This window comes from Pungitius pungitius, chromosome 5 (genome assembly GCF_949316345.1).
Source record: "Pungitius pungitius chromosome 5, fPunPun2.1, whole genome shotgun sequence".
Classification (NCBI taxonomy): domain Eukaryota; kingdom Metazoa; phylum Chordata; class Actinopteri; order Perciformes; family Gasterosteidae; genus Pungitius; species Pungitius pungitius.
Genome location: NC_084904.1, coordinates 21,106,161 through 21,123,128, shown reverse-complemented (window position 1 = coordinate 21,123,128; position 16,968 = coordinate 21,106,161). Strand labels below are relative to the sequence as shown.

At 46.4% G+C, this 16,968-nt stretch overlaps 3 protein-coding genes across 4 annotated transcripts; 2 read left to right on the top strand and 1 right to left on the bottom strand.

Moving 5' to 3' along the window:
• The first annotated feature begins 1,296 nt into the window (after nucleotides 1–1,296).
• vsig10 (V-set and immunoglobulin domain containing 10) lies at nucleotides 1,297–7,390 on the top strand. Its single transcript, XM_037482077.2, has 9 exons — nucleotides 1,297–1,610; nucleotides 1,719–2,030; nucleotides 2,362–2,664; nucleotides 5,149–5,457; nucleotides 6,012–6,296; nucleotides 6,407–6,520; nucleotides 6,706–6,718; nucleotides 6,832–6,974; nucleotides 7,066–7,390. The coding sequence occupies exons 1-9, from the start codon at nucleotides 1,559–1,561 to the stop codon at nucleotides 7,152–7,154; spliced, it is 1,620 nt and encodes a 539-aa protein (XP_037337974.2). The 5' UTR covers nucleotides 1,297–1,558; the 3' UTR covers nucleotides 7,155–7,390.
• Nucleotides 7,391–7,537: 147 nt separating this feature from the next.
• wsb2 (WD repeat and SOCS box containing 2) lies at nucleotides 7,538–12,803 on the top strand. The gene is made up of 9 exons (XM_037482084.2): nucleotides 7,538–8,636; nucleotides 8,837–9,005; nucleotides 9,877–10,079; nucleotides 10,170–10,301; nucleotides 10,900–11,000; nucleotides 11,496–11,692; nucleotides 11,833–11,922; nucleotides 12,023–12,139; nucleotides 12,224–12,803. Exons 1-9 carry the CDS (start codon nucleotides 8,597–8,599, stop codon nucleotides 12,426–12,428), a joined length of 1,254 nt encoding a protein of 417 aa, XP_037337981.2. The 5' UTR covers nucleotides 7,538–8,596; the 3' UTR covers nucleotides 12,429–12,803.
• On the bottom strand, nucleotides 12,767–16,199 carry rfc5 (replication factor C (activator 1) 5). Of its 2 annotated transcripts, none has more exons than XM_037482082.2 (11): nucleotides 15,749–16,199; nucleotides 15,130–15,194; nucleotides 14,841–14,977; nucleotides 14,670–14,749; nucleotides 14,482–14,555; nucleotides 14,036–14,195; nucleotides 13,803–13,884; nucleotides 13,546–13,702; nucleotides 13,386–13,463; nucleotides 13,105–13,159; nucleotides 12,767–13,019 (listed from the first exon to the last, which is right to left on the bottom strand). In XM_037482082.2, the coding sequence occupies exons 1-11, from the start codon at nucleotides 15,793–15,795 to the stop codon at nucleotides 12,920–12,922; spliced, it is 1,035 nt and encodes a 344-aa protein (XP_037337979.2). In that variant the 5' UTR covers nucleotides 15,796–16,199; the 3' UTR covers nucleotides 12,767–12,919. The 2 variants fall into 2 exon arrangements, with proteins under 2 accessions (XP_037337979.2, XP_037337980.2); XM_037482083.2 differs by having other exon boundaries at nucleotides 13,573–13,702; nucleotides 15,749–16,198.
• Nucleotides 16,200–16,968: the final 769 nt, after the last annotated feature.

Here is a 16,968-nt window from a genome sequence, read left to right as displayed (position 1 = left end):
AAATTTAGCCTGCAGACTGTAACGGACATACAACAATAAAGTTATGTGTTATTCATTGCTTTGACTTGTTTCTTTTTGCTTTTTTCATGTAGTCTTTTTGCTTTTTTCATGTAGTCCTCATCTGTCTGATAGTATAGCTGGTGTTTCACCAAAATGTTATAAATATTGCTGTATTTTTCATGAAATCAATATTGTCAACGGTTTAATTTTGCTTTGGACTGAAGCTATTTTATTATAGTATAGTTCACATGATGTCTTATTTCCGTTTTATTACAGATATCACCATCAAAATAAGCAACTCATCAGTTCACTGTTAGTTTAAACCCCCTGGTCCCTTTGTTAGGCTGTTATATAATTTGATAAACTACACTACAGATCCATCGCGTGTGAATGTTTTTCGTTAACTTTCCGAGACGTGTCAATTCAAACAGGTCTTTATTTTTTACTCTAAATGCTTCAATGCAGGAAGTTGTGCACGCACACAAATCTACACAGTCTCACAGGAGTCAAACACATATTCACTGCCCAAAAATCTGCAGTAGCTGCCTTTTGTTGCACAGCTGCCGTCCTCGAGGGCCCCACACAGCAGGTAGCCTCAGATCTGATTAGACCTGAACAGTGTTGTACTGTGATGAAGAGGAAATGTGGCAGCAGGGAACAGTAGGAGCGAGCGTTGGATATCTGAGGAGGCTGTGGAGAAGGATGACGGTCATCTAAACAGACCTCATCAAAAGTTCTTGGATTTCTTCTCTGGGGTCAGTGTGGTGGTTTTCAAATCACTGGCTCAACTAATCTGTCTCGAAGGCCCAATAGTTTGTAAATATAACTTGACGTTAAAGTATTGAGACGCACAGCATGAGGTGAATTTTTTTAGGGGAATTTTTTTAATTTTTAATTATTCTACACCTTTCTCGTACAACAGTTTCACACAATGTAATGAATCAGAATTGCATTTAAACTATTGCATGTCATGTGACAGCCTTATTAGAATTCCTTGCATGTTTAAATGTCCATGTATTGTATAATGTTTTTCAATCAATTACAATCTGGAAATGCATTGCATCACCTGATAATAACACTTGCAAAGGTTTACTTATTGATTTTATACCATGCCGTGTTATTTAAGTTCACTAGCTTTACAAAAACGATTGATAAGTTATAACAAGTTACTGTGAGAACTAGGTATTTCAAACTGTATAACATTTGTATAAATGCATAGGCGAGCAGCTGTTACACAGTATTAACATGTTTTTCCGGCAGGAAGAAGAATAAATAGAAGACCGGGTTACTGTCCCTTTAACAAGGTGAGGTCAGGGTGTGGTTTATTTCCGACGAAGTTCCCGGATGAGCATGCCGGAATAAACACAGACCGCGGTCGGCAGAGGGGCTGAGGCCGCATCATGTCAGACTGGTCCCCTCTCCAGAGAGCGTGCTGTGGGTCATAATGGGCGGACAGGTGTTGCCGTGTGTCACGCAGGTGCAACAGGTGGACTAGCCGGACTGGTTTCGGTGGCTCGTTTTTCTTCTTGAAGGCGATGTCGCCACCTGCACAGCAATCATGAAGATTGTGACAACTGCAGCCTTTCTACACTTTTTTGTGTGCGCCACAGGTGAGTTTTTCTTTTTTAACGACCGCCGCGCGCGCAGCCAGGTAACGCAGGTGAGTTTGTAGCTCCTGCTCACGCGCTCTTGTTTTTTTTTTTAATCTCTTATTTAAGCGGCAGTTTCGGATAGTGACGCCACCGAAACGGCCCTGGAGGCGGCACCGGGCGACATCGCCACACTTCCGTGTTACGCCGTCGGTAACGTGACACCGATTCTCACGACGTGGGTGAAAGACGGACAGGAGGTCGCGAGGAGCGACCCCTCGGCCCAGAGCCCCTCCCCCGGCGCACAGCGCGTCACGGTGACCAATGACGGCAGTCTGAGGATCGGGAGGGTGGCGCCCGGGGACGAGGGCACCTACGGGTGCAGCTCCACGCTGCCGGGCAACAACACCTTCCACGCGCGGGTCTCGCTGCACGTAAACGGTACGCGTGACGAGGGCCATAATGACATGTGTGATATTGTTATAGGTTAAAGACCGTTTTATTGACCAAAGGGACAGATTTCGCAATGACTCATTTTTGCTTTTAAATAGTTTAACAATTATTCAGTTAAATATATATTGTTGTATTTAACAAAGTGTGTCTTTATTTTTATATTCTAATAAAATAATAAAGTCTTACAGCATTTTTATTAATAAATAAACCTCATGTTTCACAATTGCCTTACTTTGCTCTGACGTTATGTCAAAGTAAACCATAACAATGACATTTGTTTCAAGTAATAACAGAGTGAATCTAATAACTCTTTTTTCAGGTCCGGAAAACGTGTCCACGTCCATCGTCCCGGCGACGGCTCTGTCCAACGGGACGCTCGTCGTCCTTCGGGGCTCGAGCGTCTCCTTCCACTGCTCCGGCTCGTCCTCCCCGTCCCAGCGGCTCACCTGGTCCTTCTCGGGAGCCTCGTCCAGCAACGAGTCGCTGGCCTCCGCCACGGCGTCCTCGCTGGACTTCAGGATAGAGGACGTTCAGCCCGGCGCTCAGGGCGTCTACAGCTGCGGGGCCCACGACGCCGTCTCGGGTCAGGCACTCAATAGGAGCACAGAGCTGCTGGTGTACTGTGAGTACCACGAGCAGGAGACCCACAATCCCCTTCTCTGACTCTCGGGCTAGATGTTGAAAAGTATTTTTTAATTTTTTATTTGGGCTGGACCTTTGGGCAGGCAGCTGGAATTTGCAACACTTGGTCTTAATTTTTCTAATTGCATGAAGAGGGGAAGAAATCTCGTTCACCGAGTAATTCAAGGTGATGTTGCAATCATTTTGTCAGCTTGTAGTGGCCATTTGTCCTATACAAATCCTTAAATACATTTTTCGTTCCTTCTCTTTTTTTCTTATTGTTTCTCATTTATTTACAACCAAAACCCACCAAACACATACACTCCGCTGCTTTCCTATGCAGTGCTCTTTCTCACTGGTAAAAACTATTCGTCATGCTGGTCCCACCTGGCTATGCCCCTAAGGAACCTCCAGGTGGCCACAGCATCACCCAATTAGTGAGCAAACTACACTCACCGGCCACTTTATTAGGTACCCCATGCTAGTAACGGGTTAGACCCCCTTTTGCCTTCAGAACTGCCTCAATTCTTCGTGGCATAGATTCAACAAGGTGCTGGAAGCATTCCTCAGGGAGTTTGGTCCATATTGACATGATGGCATCACACAGTTGCCGCAGATTTGTCGGCTGCACATCCATGATGCGAATCTCCCGTTCCACCACATCCCAAAGATGCTCTATTGGATTGAGATCTGGTGATTGTGGAGGCCATTTGAGTACAGCGAACTCATTGTCATGTTCAAGAAACCAGTCTGAGATGATTCCAGCTTCATGACATGGCGCATTATCCTGCTGAAAGTAGCCATCAGAAGTTGGGTACATTGTGGTCATAAAGGGATGGACATGGTCAGCAACAATACTCAGGTAGGCTGTGGCGTTGCAACGATGCTCAATTGGTACCAAGGGGCCCAAAGAGTGCCAAGAAAATATTCCCCACACCATGACACCACCACCACCAGCCTGAACCGTTGATACAAGGCAGGATGGATCCATGCTTTCATGTTGTAGACGCCAAATTCTGACCCTACCATCCGAATGTCGCAGCAGAAATCGAGACTCATCAGACCAGGCAACGTTTTTCCAATCTTCTATTGTCCAATTTCGATGAGCTTGTGCAAATTGTAGCCTCAGTTTCCTGTTCTTAGCTGAAAGGAGTGGCACCCGGTGTGGTCTTCTGCTGCTGTAGCCCATCTGCCTCAAAGTTCGACGTACTGTGCGTTCAGAGATGCTCTTATGCCCACCTTGGTTGTAACGGGTGGTTATTTGAGTCACTGTTGCCCTTCTATCAGCTCGAACCAGTCTGGCCATTCTCCTCTGACCTCTGGCATCAACAAGGCATTTCCGCCCACAGAACTGCCGCTCACTGGATGTTTTTTCTTTTTCGGACCATTCTCTGTAAACCCTAGAGATGGTTGTGCGTGAAAATCCCAGTAGATTAGCAGTTTCTGAAATACTCAGACCAGCCCTTCTGGCACCAACAATCATGCCACGTTCAAAGTCACTCAAATCACCTTTCTTCCCCATACTGATGCTCGGTTTGAACTGCAGGAGATTGTCTTGACAATGTCTACATGCCTAAATGCACTGAGTTGCCGCCATGTGATTGGCTGCTTAGAAATTAAGTGTTAACGAGCAGTTGGACAGGTGTACCTAATATAGTGGCCGGTGAGTGTATATTTAAGAATAAATAACTATAATAGCTCCTACACAGCTTGACCTCAGTTTTTTTCCGCGGTGATAATGATTCACTGAATTACAACACGTCCTGTGTTTTTGTTGACTTCCTAAAATCACTAAACATGACTGTAGCGACGATTTGCCATCTTGTCACTAGTAGAGGTGTTTTGTAGGGTTATCTGACGCGTGGTTCCAAATGATTCCAGTTCCAGTCCAATACTGCATTTTATCTTCTTTATTTTTTGCTCAGTTCTGATGCTCAAACATGTTACAATCCATAGTTCTGATGCACCATGACTCTTGATCCTCACCCTTGATCCTCACGGTCAAAAACTGTTTGCTTCCCCAACACCCCGATTCCCTTGCTCTCTGATTATCTATATACACACCTTAAACCCAACACCTGGCTTCCCTTGCTCCCTGATTATCTATATACACACCTTAAACCCATACTCCACCCAGTGTTCTCCAGTGGAACTACAACAGTCAAAAAGAGAGCATAATGGCTCTTACAATGACCTTTGACTAAAGGGCAAAGCAAGTTTCAACCTGATCTTCCTTTTTTTTTTTTTAATCATACGCTTTATAAGAAGAATTTATGGTTTCCTTGCACCTTTTCTGTATTTTGTGTGGGCTGATTGATTAAGATGGCAATCAATCCACTTTAACTAACCCCAGCGACAGTAAACAAAGTACAGCGTAAAGGGATAACCTCAACGACTAAAAACCCAAATCATTATTACCATATTATTATCATTATTAATACCTTCCTTTTAAGCTTCCCTCACTGATGTTTTATGTCCCCACTAGATGTCCCGGACCGACACCCAGACTGCACCTGGGCTCTGGAACAGGACCCGTCTTACGTCTGGTTCAACTGCACCTGGCCGGGGGCGTACCCGACCCCGGCGCTCCGCTGGGGGGACGGGAAGGACGACGACGGCGACGCCGACGACCCGGCGGACCACGGGATGAGAACGCTTTACACGTCGGACCTCGCCGAGAGCCTGCCGCTGAGGCTGAACCGCTCCGCGCTGTCGGACGAGCAGGCGCTGAGGTGCGCGGCCCGCCACCCGGCGCTCGCCGCCGGGACGGAGATGTCGTGTTCGTTTATCCTCAGTGAGCCAACCGCCGAACCTTTTAAAGGCGCTTTCCACTCGGGAGTCACGCTGGCACTCTTCAGGGAGACTGTTGACCATGTTTACTTGTACCTGGCGTTCATAGCGTTGGCCTTAACTTGATTTTTAAAAGGTTCCTTTCATCCAAATACAATTTTCCTCTTTTCTTGTTAAATTACATTTTGCTACCACCAGACAAATATAGTTTGGGATTTATTTGTCCAGATTTTAAGGGATTTGATGCTTTTGTGGTCACATTTTTGAAGACCCAAATAAGGCGCTTTCTGATGCGTGAGGGTAATGTTGGTTGGTCAGCTTTAATATCTTGTCTTTCCTCAAATGCAGAGCAACGGAGGTCGATAGAATATTGTTACTTTTCACTAGAAAAGCCAAGAATCTTATTCTGTCTTTATATCTGAATGTGGATTTTTTTCCTTCATAAATCTCCAATATTGTCCATTTAACCAATTTTTGAATCCTCGCCGAAGGTCTGTAGACCCACCGATGTTTCACCCTCGTAGTACTCGTGGCCCAACGCTGGTCCTTCTCTCCCAGAGTCGCCGTACCCTTCGGGCGAGCCTCTGGTCACGGCGCTGGCGGCCACCAGCGTCACTCTGACGTGCACCGAGGACGTGTCCCTCCCGCCCGCCAACACCGCCTGGAGGAAAGGCCTGCATCAGGAGGCCATCGTCCCCGGGTCCAAGTACGCCGTGTCCAAGGACGGCCCCGCCTGCCGGCTGACGATACGCGACGTCGGCGAGGAGGACGAGGGCGTCTACTTCTGCCGCAGCGAGAACCCGCTGGCCGTCCGCGAGCTGGAGGTCTACCTCACTGTGAAGAGTGAGTAGCGTGCGCGCGGCGCCGGCTCGCCACCTGCTTGCAGTTGACCACATTTAAATGAACACACTCTCGTTTTTTACATTTTTTTATTTTTTTATTTGTCCCTGCAGCCTCCTCCGCGTACACGGGGGTGATCCTCGGGGTCTTCATAGCTTCTCTGATTGTGGGAGCCGCCGCCATCGTGGCTAAAACCCTTTACTCCAACCGGCACCGGATGTGCCTGGGTAACTTGTTGTTTTATTCATGCGTCTTCAGCGTGTCGAATGCACGAAAGTGAATGCATCTGCTCCACTGCACTTATGCCACACATTGACCTCTCATCTAGTACATTTTTAATCTTGTACACAAGTGTTGATCTCAACGATCTGCCTGTACTAATTCATGTTCATATATATTTTATTTTTTTTAGGTGATGGCTTTGGGTGAGTATCTCACGTTGACTTGTCTGGACGTGGTGAAGCCGGGGGGGGGCAGCAGCTACTGCCTCGTTACCTGCAGGCGCTCCCTCCAACGTCGAGGTGTTTCTGCTCCTCAGGCAAATGGAGGAGGACCGAGGAGACGTGCTGAGTCTGGTGGAGTCCGACGACGAGCAGATGTTTCGGGACGCCGTTCCCCAGCTTCCCCCGCTAGCCAACGGACACCAGACGACGCTCGTCCTGATCCATCGGATCCCGTCGAGTGCGTGGCGGCGGCGGGCGGCGTTGATGCGGCGGTTTGTTAAGGAAGGTGTTTCTGTTATGTATAAATGTTTTTTTTTTTTTTTTTTTAGGTGATCATGAGGATGCAGAGACAGCTGACACGAGCCCACAGGAGGACACGGCGCAGACGGAGGAGCCAGGGGATCTTGTGACATTCTAGGGTTTGGGGTCATTTTAGATTTAATTTCTGTGAATACTAATTTCTCCCAATGACAATGTGAAAACAAATCGGTGGAAGACACAAAAAAAATACAAAATCATTTCTTTGAATTTGTCATTTTAAAGTTTTTTTTTAATGTTTTTGTAGCTTGAATCTGTTATTCTTTTGTACAGCATTGTGGACGTGTTGCTCTGATATGGAGAAGTGTGCAGTAAATGAGGCTGTTTGAAACGGACTGTGATGAGACACTATTTGTACATACCTACCCTGCTTGGTTACACAATTTCTGACATTCCCAGTCCAGAATGAAACTCTAGACTGGAACCATTCAAAGAATGCCGTGGAGTGAGTCTCTCTTTGTCTTATTTGCGTAGGATGAAGTGAACCTAAAAGACAACAATGTTTTGTCCCGTGAATCCAGGCAAGTTGACACAGTAGGACATAAACCTTATGGTTTAGTGGAGAGGGGACATTTTTGAACCATGACTTTTTTTGTACCTAGCATATTTTAATTTGTCTTAAACATGTGACATATCTTTTTACTTTTCTTTCTTTTGACCTAACTATTTTTAGACTTTTTTTCACAACATTTTTCGACAATGCTTTTCCAAAAATATTTCTTGTATTGATTTACTTTTTCATTTATATTCCCAACCTTTTGCTGCTTTTTTTTCCAAAACATTTTTTTCTGTAACTATTTGCTTTCACATTTTTTTTTGAAAATTGACATTTTTCGAAATTATATGATTTACCAATTTTTAACTTTTCTATCAATATTTTTTGACATTACATATTTGACTTTTCTCCCCCAGAATTTTGACCTAATATTTTTTTTCCTGTTTTTTGACAACATTTTTAGCGTTGAAAAATATAATATATATTGTTTTTCCGACCTAATGGCCTTTTCTTATTGGTTAGATGCATTGTTTTTCAAAGTTGTAGTGTTTGGACATAAACAAGTTAAACTGATATAATTGTGATAAATATAAAAAGTGTATGTATTTCAAGACTAGTGGGTTCTTGGCAAGAATATAACGCTATTAACCGCGATCAAATCAGCTGTGTTAACTGACCCGGCGTGTCTTAATGAGGACGTTACTCGCCGCTGGAAATAATGCGATCGCTGCACGCTGCAATGTCATATTCCGAGGGGGCGTGAGACTTGATGACGTCTGGCAACGCCACAGCCAATGCCTACGAAGTGACTCGGGCGAACCGGAAGTCAACGGAATAGCTTGTTCCCGCCCCCACCCCCTCCCTTCCCCGACTTGCCCATTTGTCACATCGTGACCCGGACAAGCCCGAACACACCAGCCCAACACACGCCGCCCCTCTCCGGACTCAACAGGGACCGTCCTGCCTCCAGGTGGATGGCCGGCCGCAGTCACACGGAGACGACGGCATCCAGGGAGCTGAAGCGAGGCATGTGAAGGAGGCGAACTATGTGCTCCACGGAAACCAACGCGGACCTACAACAGACACGTAAGTCTCATATTTTCCGAGCTCGCGCGCCCGTTGTCATCGCCACGGCCGGTAACCAGGCAGCGGTTAGACCTCTAGAGGGGGAGGGGGAGGGAGAGGGGGTGAGAGCTCGCGCACTCCCCGTAAGAGCGGCGGTTGAAGGGTGAGTCCGTGCGGCCGTTGAATTCGTGTCGCCCCCCCCGGTCCTTCCTCTCTTCCAGCGTCCGACCCGGCTCTGGTTCTGGAGCTGAAGACGAGGCGCCCTCCGGCCCTGGAGGGCCGGGCGGGATGCGAGACGTGGAGCGTGGACTTCTCGCCGGACGGAGCGTGGTTCGCCTGGTCGATGGGACACGGGATCGTCTGGGTGGTCGCCTGGCCTCTGGACTCGGAGTAGGTTTCAGTCGGAACGTTTGATCCGCACGGGACGCGTTCAGGTGTCGCTCGTACATTTTGGGCTTTGTGTCAACCACATTGGGTCAGAAACATCGGTTTAGAGACATTTTTATGTATTTTATTTTGGCATGAATAATTAAGTGTAACTGCCCCAAATGAACAGGATATAGTCAAAACTCATGGTTCCATTAAGGGAACATTTCTGAAATGAAAACTGACGGAAATTAAGCAACAAACTGCTCCAAACAAATAGAAATATACAGCAATAAACTGCTTTTGAAGTGCTTGAGAAAAAAGCATTTAATTACAATGTGTAACATTTAAATATTCATTAGATTACTTCATTGTCTTGTAGCCGAGTTAAGTATTTATTTCTTTAATTATTAATATATTAACTATTTAAAATGTCTTTTATTGATCTGCCCCAAATAAAATGTAAGAAAGATGTAGCTACTTATGGTAGTTGGAACAAAAATAAATAGTATGGGGAAGCAGAAGCAAATAAAGAGTGAGGAAGTAAGCCACATTTTATTCCGTATTGTCTGTGTCTCCCTCACACTTTATAGTGTCATGTATTTTGCAAGAAATTAGATAAATCACTCAATACACAAAGAGGAATGACTAATGGCATTTATTGTAAACCTTTCTGTAGATATTATAATGATATTATTGTAGGAAATCCTTTTTTTAATTGTGTCTTTAATATAATGTGAAAGCCCTAGAAATCAGTCTTTCCAGTTACTAGGGTCACTGTCGTTTACGTCCGCCTCCAACTGCACTTGAAGGCAGCACCATTCAACCACCAGCCCATCTTTGGGTTCATCTCTTCGTGGTATCTGCTCACTTGATGCTCTTCTCGACACAACAGAGACAGTCAGAACGGAGAGACGGACCGAGGAGACAAGAGCTTCAGTTGTGGCCACCCGGTGTGGGGCCTCGCCTTCGGGCCCCGCCCTCCAAAATCGGCCTCAGCGGCGTGGCAGCCTAAGGCGCCGTCTCAAGGAAACGGCAGCCTGCTCCTGGCCACCGGCCTGCAGAACGGGGTGATCAAAATCTGGAGCGTGTTCACAGGTGAGAGCCTCCTTTCTGCTGGGGGAGGTGTCCCCTTTGCTGTTGTCAGGTGATTTTTTTTTTAAACCGCTTTCTGTCTTTTATGTTCAGGCGACGTCGTATTTGACCTCCATGGCCATGAAGGCGTCGTGAGGGACCTGGTCTTCCCTCAGAACGGGACGCTCACGCTCATATCGACTTCTCGGGACAAGACTTTGAGGATTTGGGACCTGGCTCAGAAAGGTGTGTGTGTGTGTGTGTGTGTAGTTTTGTTGTGTACTTTTTCAATAACTCCAGAGGTTTCGCCTCCTGTCTTTGTTCAAACAGAAATATTGAGTGATGTTCACAAACCGTCCTTTACTGATGCCAATCTTCGTGTTTACTTATCAAAATGCAACGCAAACTAACCGTTTGTTGTGTCTGTTTATGTTCACTGAGACTTCTGATCCACCCTAAAACCCAGTTTTTATAGTTTGGCAAACGCGAGGCCTCGCAGCAACTGAACAGGTCGTCGAAAGTCGGAGCGTCCCTGAACACACCGGGGGATAAAAATTAGAGCCATTAAAGGCTTGCCAGTGAGGTGTTACAGAACCGGTTTGCTGCTGTGTCGCTATTGAATGAAGCCAGTGGGAAAACAGTCTCGAGGCTCATGTTATGCATTGATAAGTATTATATGTGTGCAATTATAGTTTTACAATATAAACAAGCATTTCGACTTAAAACAACTTCACACCCCCCGTGTGAATGTATGAGGTCAAAGCCAACAAATTGTTATGTTCACACATGTATAAGAGTCCCATTCTCTCATTTGTGTCTCGTTGGGTTTTTTATCTGTTTGCAGGTAAAAAGGTGCAGGTCCTCTCCGGCCATAAAGACTGGATCAGCTGCTGCAGCGTGTCTTCAGACTGCAGCATGATTGCCTCTGTAGGCAGATTTGACCGAGTGAGTTGTGGCCATTGCAAAAGAATGTTGTTTCTTATGAAAGGCGACACAAAACAGAAACACAGAAACGCGTGACTGTAGACCCAGAGGACATTTTGTTTTTAGAGATTTTCAGCGATGCGTAGTTTAAGCAAAACACAGGAACCATAAAAGAGGTAAATATTTTTCTGTTGCACAACTTTATTTTAGTCCAAATAGTTTCCAACTGCATTTCCTTTTTTATAGCTCATTTTATACATGTGAGCTTGTATTAATTGGTTCTCGGACAGACGTGTCAAACGGACGGTCCAGGCTGGTTTAAACGTGTCCCATCTAGAGTTTGTAATATGCATGTATCAAGTTAAGCAGGTCGATTCTTTAGTCTCTTTGTGTGGAGACATTTGCAGCAGCTCCTCCCACAAATGTGGTCCAGCCAGACAAATGGGAATCAATATCACAAAACTAGTCCCGGCTAACCAAAACCCGTCTGATTTCCCCCCCCCCCCCACCCCTCAGATGGTGTGTCTGTGGAGTCTAAGGTCATACACCTTCATCAGGAACCTTGCAGGGGGCATCCACAAGACCTTGTACCTCCTCTCCTCCTGCGACTTCTCCCCCGACGGCGCGGTGCTCGCCACCGCCGCCTTCAGCGGCTCCAGCTGGTGGGTCGACCTCTGGGACCCGTACACGGCGGAGAAACTGGCCACGCTGGCGTAAGTTTACACCCGTTTTTTATTCACCGAATGCACCTTAAATGAAATGTGTATCCGTAATTATGGGGGGTGCATTTGAGCAATGAGACATTTCACTACGGAGAAATATGATCCTTTGAATCTTTGACTTTTCTCCACAGCGACTTCTTTGACGATTACGGGCAAAACCAGATCTCGGCGATACAGTTCTCTCCCAGCGGCTTGCACTTGGCGATGGTCACCGACGACAGGTGATTACATCGTGGGCTCCCATCTCGTCAGTCTTTTCACACAATGACACGGCCCGCTGGCGGGAAGGAGCGCTTTCTGACCGACGCGTTGCGTTCGCAGAGCTCTCCGGGTCTGGGAGCCGGGGCAGCGAGGGATGGAGATGCAGACGAAGGTCGACCGAGACTCCAACGGGCTCTGCTGCAAGTACCACCCGAAGGGGGGAGTGGTCGCCACAGGGTAACGCAGAAATACTCATGCCTCCATTTATCTTTCACACCAATGATGCAGTTTTTCTAACTGAAGCAAATTCTCGTATTACAGAACCAGAGACGGCCACGTGAGGTTCTGGAAGGCGCCGAGGACGGTGCCCAGCCTCTGCCACCTGTGCCGATCCGTCCTGCGCCACTCTGTCTCCACCCACCAGATGGAGCCGCTGCCCCTCCCCAAGAGGATCCTCCAGTACCTCACCTACAGGAACATCCCCGAGACCTGCTGCTCCTCCGACGAAGAGGACTGGGAACATTAACACAATGCAACACGTGACATTTGAAGCGAGGGCTTCTTATGCGTAATTATCTAATTTATTTTGTGTTTTGCTGATCGAGGTGTTTGCACAGCTCACGAAGCGTCTCTTAACGTAATGTACTTTAGATGAAGCATTCCTAACTTAAGGATTCCCTTTATTGCACTATAAGATAATGCATATCATGTTCACTTGTATATCACAATTTTATATTATAATTTATTGTGTAAATATCAGACGTACACAAGTATTTCTGTTTATCACAAAGCGGCACACACACGTGTATCCACTGCACTTTACCTGCACATGCTAATTGTTGATAGAAGATGACAGAAACTGGACAAAAGGAAATAGTTTTATTAAACAGATTCTAACACATGTACATGTTCTCAGTTGTATTTGTAACAGAGCCTTTGAGGCACATTGTGAACACAGGAATTTGTAAGTAAAGTCGGGTTGGAGCCGAAGAGAAGGGACCTCGCCGCGCCGTGCGTCTACGAGGCCTCGCTGACCACCATGTCTCTGACGGCCTGGAACGCGGCCACCATGGAGCTCAGCTGGATCTTCTCATTGGTCCCCGAGGCGAGCCGGTGTCTGAGGAGGAGACGACACGCCATGAAGCCCGAAGGCTAGTCTGGTTTTAACGTTCATGAGAAGAAGCACAAGTGATCTCACGTACTCGATGTCAGCGAGCTTGATGAGCAGACCGATCCGAATCGCTGGAGGAAAGTCCACTGGGAAAAGAAAACACTTCAAACACGTGGCCTATAATCAAACTATCTCAGGTGGGGGGGGAAATGTATAAGATACTCACATTCTTAAACACTTCATTTAAAGGGAATCAAATGAACAACTTCTACCTCCTAAAGCCAGAAGTCATCCTAATGTAGAGAAACTTTAATCTTCTTTAGATTTAGAGTAATCACCCTTAAATTAACCATACATTGGAGGAAAGCTCACCTCTGTGTATGAGCAGATGGACCTCAGTGAGGATATCATTCAGGGCCAAACCTTTCAACGTCTTCAGCTGAAGGATTTCTGTGGATGAGCAGTTAAAAAAAAGTGTAATTTCAAATCTGTGTTGCTGCAGTGTGTTTAGAGAAGAGTAAAACAGGCTGACGCTTCTGCGGAGTGTCTCCAAGGATACGCTTGTACGCCGTGGTGAAGTCTTTGTTGAGGGACCAGTCGAGGATGTTGGCTATATCCGAGCGGAGGGGGTGACCTGTGCAGGTGTACACCGTGTCCTCTGTGACCTTCCCGTACGCCATGCTGGTGCTCTGAGATCACACAGGTGGAATAAGAGAACACCGCCAAGGAGGAAAAATTGAGTCGTCGCAACGAGGTGGAAAAAGATGAAGAGGAGCATCTGGGCCGCACCTGCAGTATGTTGAGCGATCTTCTCATGTCGCCCGATGATAAGGTCACAATGGCCTTCATTCCACCGGGATTTATGTCAAGACTGCCACAAAAACATACAATGCTCAATCTAAAAATATATATTAAACAAATGAACAAAAAAAAAAAAAACACTGCCAACATTCTTGATATTTTTCGGCGAACAGCACCTTCCAACGTCTCCTCCCTTAGATTGGACAAACCGAAACACGCACCTCTCCTGCTGGACCACGTACTCCAGCCGAGGGATCATCTGGTCTGGGGACAGCGGGCCGAAGCGAAATCTGGTGCATCGAGACTGCAGAGCTGGGATGATCTTGGACAGGTAGTTGCAGATGAGGCAGAAGCGAGTGTTTTCGGTGAACTTCTCAATCACTGGGAGACAAAGCGAGACAAGATGAAAAGCTGTGTGCAACAACCCAAAACTCACAAGAGACACTTTTGTTTGCGGACTGTTCTGCAAACCCGGTTGCATGATTTTCACAGGTTTAAAATCAAGCCTTCTGGCAGGTGTTCCTTCTCAGGCTGAATAGCGGCGTTTTGGAAGCGGACCCGCTGTAGTTCCCCCTCTCCCCCCCCCAGTTGGCATGTCGTCCTGCTGCTCAGTGAGCCGCAGTGGCTCACAGCGGGTGGCACCGGGGGGCCGGACCAGATGGCTTACCTCGTCGCAATGCATTCTGGGCATCCTGGGTCATGGCATCGGCCTCGTCCAGTATCACCAACTTGAAGCCCCTCCTGCAGGACACGAGGGACGGACGGAGACGCAGCCGTTTGAATCATTCCGAAGGCTTGCACATGAAACCGTTAGGAACACTGCGTTTTGAGGATGGATTTGCGTGTGTGTCCTACTTGAAGATGGTCCTGGTGCTGGCGAAGCTCAGAACTGGACCTCGTACCACATCGATACCTCGGTCGTCTGACGCGTTTAGCTGCGGGAGAAAAACCCCAAAGTCGTCAAATCAGAGCGCAACGTGTTCTTGTCGCTAGACTGATGCAAAACAAAAAAAACTTTTAGTGTACCTCCAACACCATGGAGTTGAATTCCTTTTCCTTGTACAGCTGCTTGGCACAGGCGAGGATGGTGGAGGTCTTACCGGTTCCGGGGGGGCCATAGAACAAGAGGTGGGGGAGCTTTTCCTCACTGATAAACCTCTGGACTGAAGAGACGTAATGAAGACAGTGATGAACCGTTGAGCCTTTAAAACGCCATTATTCCTCTAAAAGAGCCAGCAATATATTTTACACAGGTAGTGCAATTTCTTACAACTATGGATTGAATAATTAGAGAAATAACTATTCTCATACTTACTTGTGCTCAGAATGTCTTTGTGTGAGATCAGATCATCTAGTTTCTGTGGCCTGTATTTTTCAACCCTGGAATCCGCAGAAGAAAGACAACGTCCATTGATAATGTTATCAATAACAAATATTCAATTGCTAAATGACCAATGATTGCAACACTAAGTAGTGTTACCCTTTACGTTATTATAAACCCCGAAATGTCTCGGTATTCTGGTATTAATAAGCGCAGGATCAGTAGGGATTAGTCATTTTAATGCAGCTTGGTTTGGAGCGAATAGACACTTTAAGTTTCATTGTTTCATTCGGCCTCCCTATGTTTGCAATATGCATGCACAGAAATATTAAATACACGCTCTTTATAACACCACAACACCTCCGGGGAGCCTCTGGGTTGCTAGCTGGATGCACTGACTGAATTAGCTGTTAGCTTAGCCGGCGAATTAAAAAGAAGCTCACGGTGTGGTAGATATTCATTTTATTAGATTAGAGTCTTGTGTACCGGAAAAGCTCAAGTTAGTAGGGATAAACACAGCGGAGAGCTGCTATCTTGAATCCATAAAGTTCTGTTAGCTTGCTAGCATTAATGAATTCAACCTATTTTTAATAAGTAACGACTTTCAACTCACCACGGTAAGTTTCTGGACTGTAACGGCCCTTTGTTTGTAGAAGCCATATGTCTCGTAGACCGGGAATTTTAGCTCAAAGCTGGGAGAAATACTTGCAGAGTTTTTAGCACTTCCACGGTGGCCCTTTGGCGCGCTCCACAACAAAAACGTGCGTGCAACGTCATGACGTAAGTCCAATTGGATCACTTTGCCACCCTTTGTGGGCGGGGCTTCGGTGACGACGCATTCGTGTGCCCACTAAGATGTGACACAGCTTCAAAAATGTTGTCTTATTGAAAGGGAAGTGGCAAAACCGAGAGTCACTTGCTACCATACCCTTTTCCATTGGAAATAGATAAGATACTTAGAAATTTGATTTGGCTTTAAGCCTTTTCATAAAATGGTGAAGACATTGTTGTACAATCCTTTCCACAGGTGGATAATGTTGTATCCTGGGAATCATCGCAATCAAATATTGTAATTTGTTTAAATATTTTAAAATATTTTAAAATTAAACATTGGTAATAGTCCTAAATTCATCAAACAAATGGGTGTCTTCAAATTCAACGTATTTTATATCGTCACGTGGTCAAAGAAAACCTGTCAAACTCAAACATGGCACCAACTTCTGTCCTCTGTGGTTTACTAAAAAAAACAGGATGTTTTTTGCAAGATGCAAGTGGTTGTATTTCCTACTTCGCTGAACATTCTGACTATCGACTATATGAACAATTAAACAAGCGTCTGGATGTTCATGCTGTAACAATAAGGAATTATGTAAAAGAATATAAGTTTTATTTACAAAACCAGTGCATACTAGACACCGTGTGCACTTTGTGAGCTGCAGGGTGCACTAAAAGAGAGCCTGCGAGTTGGAAACCTGTGTTTGTGAAGACTACAAACGCATGTGTGCGTACGAGTGTCAGCACTAAGAGCAGTAAAACCGGCCTAAGACCGCCGCACTTTGACGCAAATCTCGCGATAGCGGCCCCTCACGACGGCGCCCCGGTCGATGCGATGCCGCCGCGGCTGTTGCTGCGCGTTTGATTGACGGGGAACATGTCGGCGTGGTGGGAGCGAACCGGGATGCAGCCGCTGCCAAGAGAGCCAGGGAGTACCTGCATCCGATCCTCGCATCAGCACCTTTAAAACCAGCACCCCGCCCCCCGCACCCTTCACCCCCTCCTCTCTCGCGCGCCCCCCCCCCGCCGCCACCCCCCCACACCTATACGTCCGCTTAT

Excerpts from the sequence above, each read along its gene's own strand:
- wsb2 (XM_037482084.2), top strand. The coding sequence starts at position 8,597 with ATGTGCTCCACGGAAACCAACGCGGACCTACAACAGACAC. Across the intron at positions 8,637-8,836 it reads CGCGGACCTACAACAGACAC|CGTCCGACCCGGCTCTGGTT; the intron begins GTAAGTCTCATA and ends CCTCTCTTCCAG. Across the intron at positions 10,302-10,899 it reads TTGGGACCTGGCTCAGAAAG|GTAAAAAGGTGCAGGTCCTC; the intron begins GTGTGTGTGTGT and ends ATCTGTTTGCAG.
- rfc5 (XM_037482082.2), bottom strand. The coding sequence starts at position 15,795 with ATGGCTTCTACAAACAAAGGGCCGTTACAGTCCAGAAACTTACCGTG. Across the intron at positions 13,160-13,385 it reads CCATCTGCTCATACACAGAG|TGGACTTTCCTCCAGCGATT; the intron begins GTGAGCTTTCCT and ends TTCTTTTCCCAG. Across the intron at positions 13,020-13,104 it reads ATCAAGCTCGCTGACATCGA|ACACCGGCTCGCCTCGGGGA; the intron begins GTACGTGAGATC and ends TCTCCTCCTCAG.
- vsig10 (XM_037482077.2), top strand. The coding sequence starts at position 1,559 with ATGAAGATTGTGACAACTGCAGCCTTTCTACACTTTTTTGTGTGCGCC. Across the intron at positions 2,031-2,361 it reads GGTCTCGCTGCACGTAAACG|GTCCGGAAAACGTGTCCACG; the intron begins GTACGCGTGACG and ends CTCTTTTTTCAG. Across the intron at positions 6,297-6,406 it reads GGTCTACCTCACTGTGAAGA|CCTCCTCCGCGTACACGGGG; the intron begins GTGAGTAGCGTG and ends TTGTCCCTGCAG.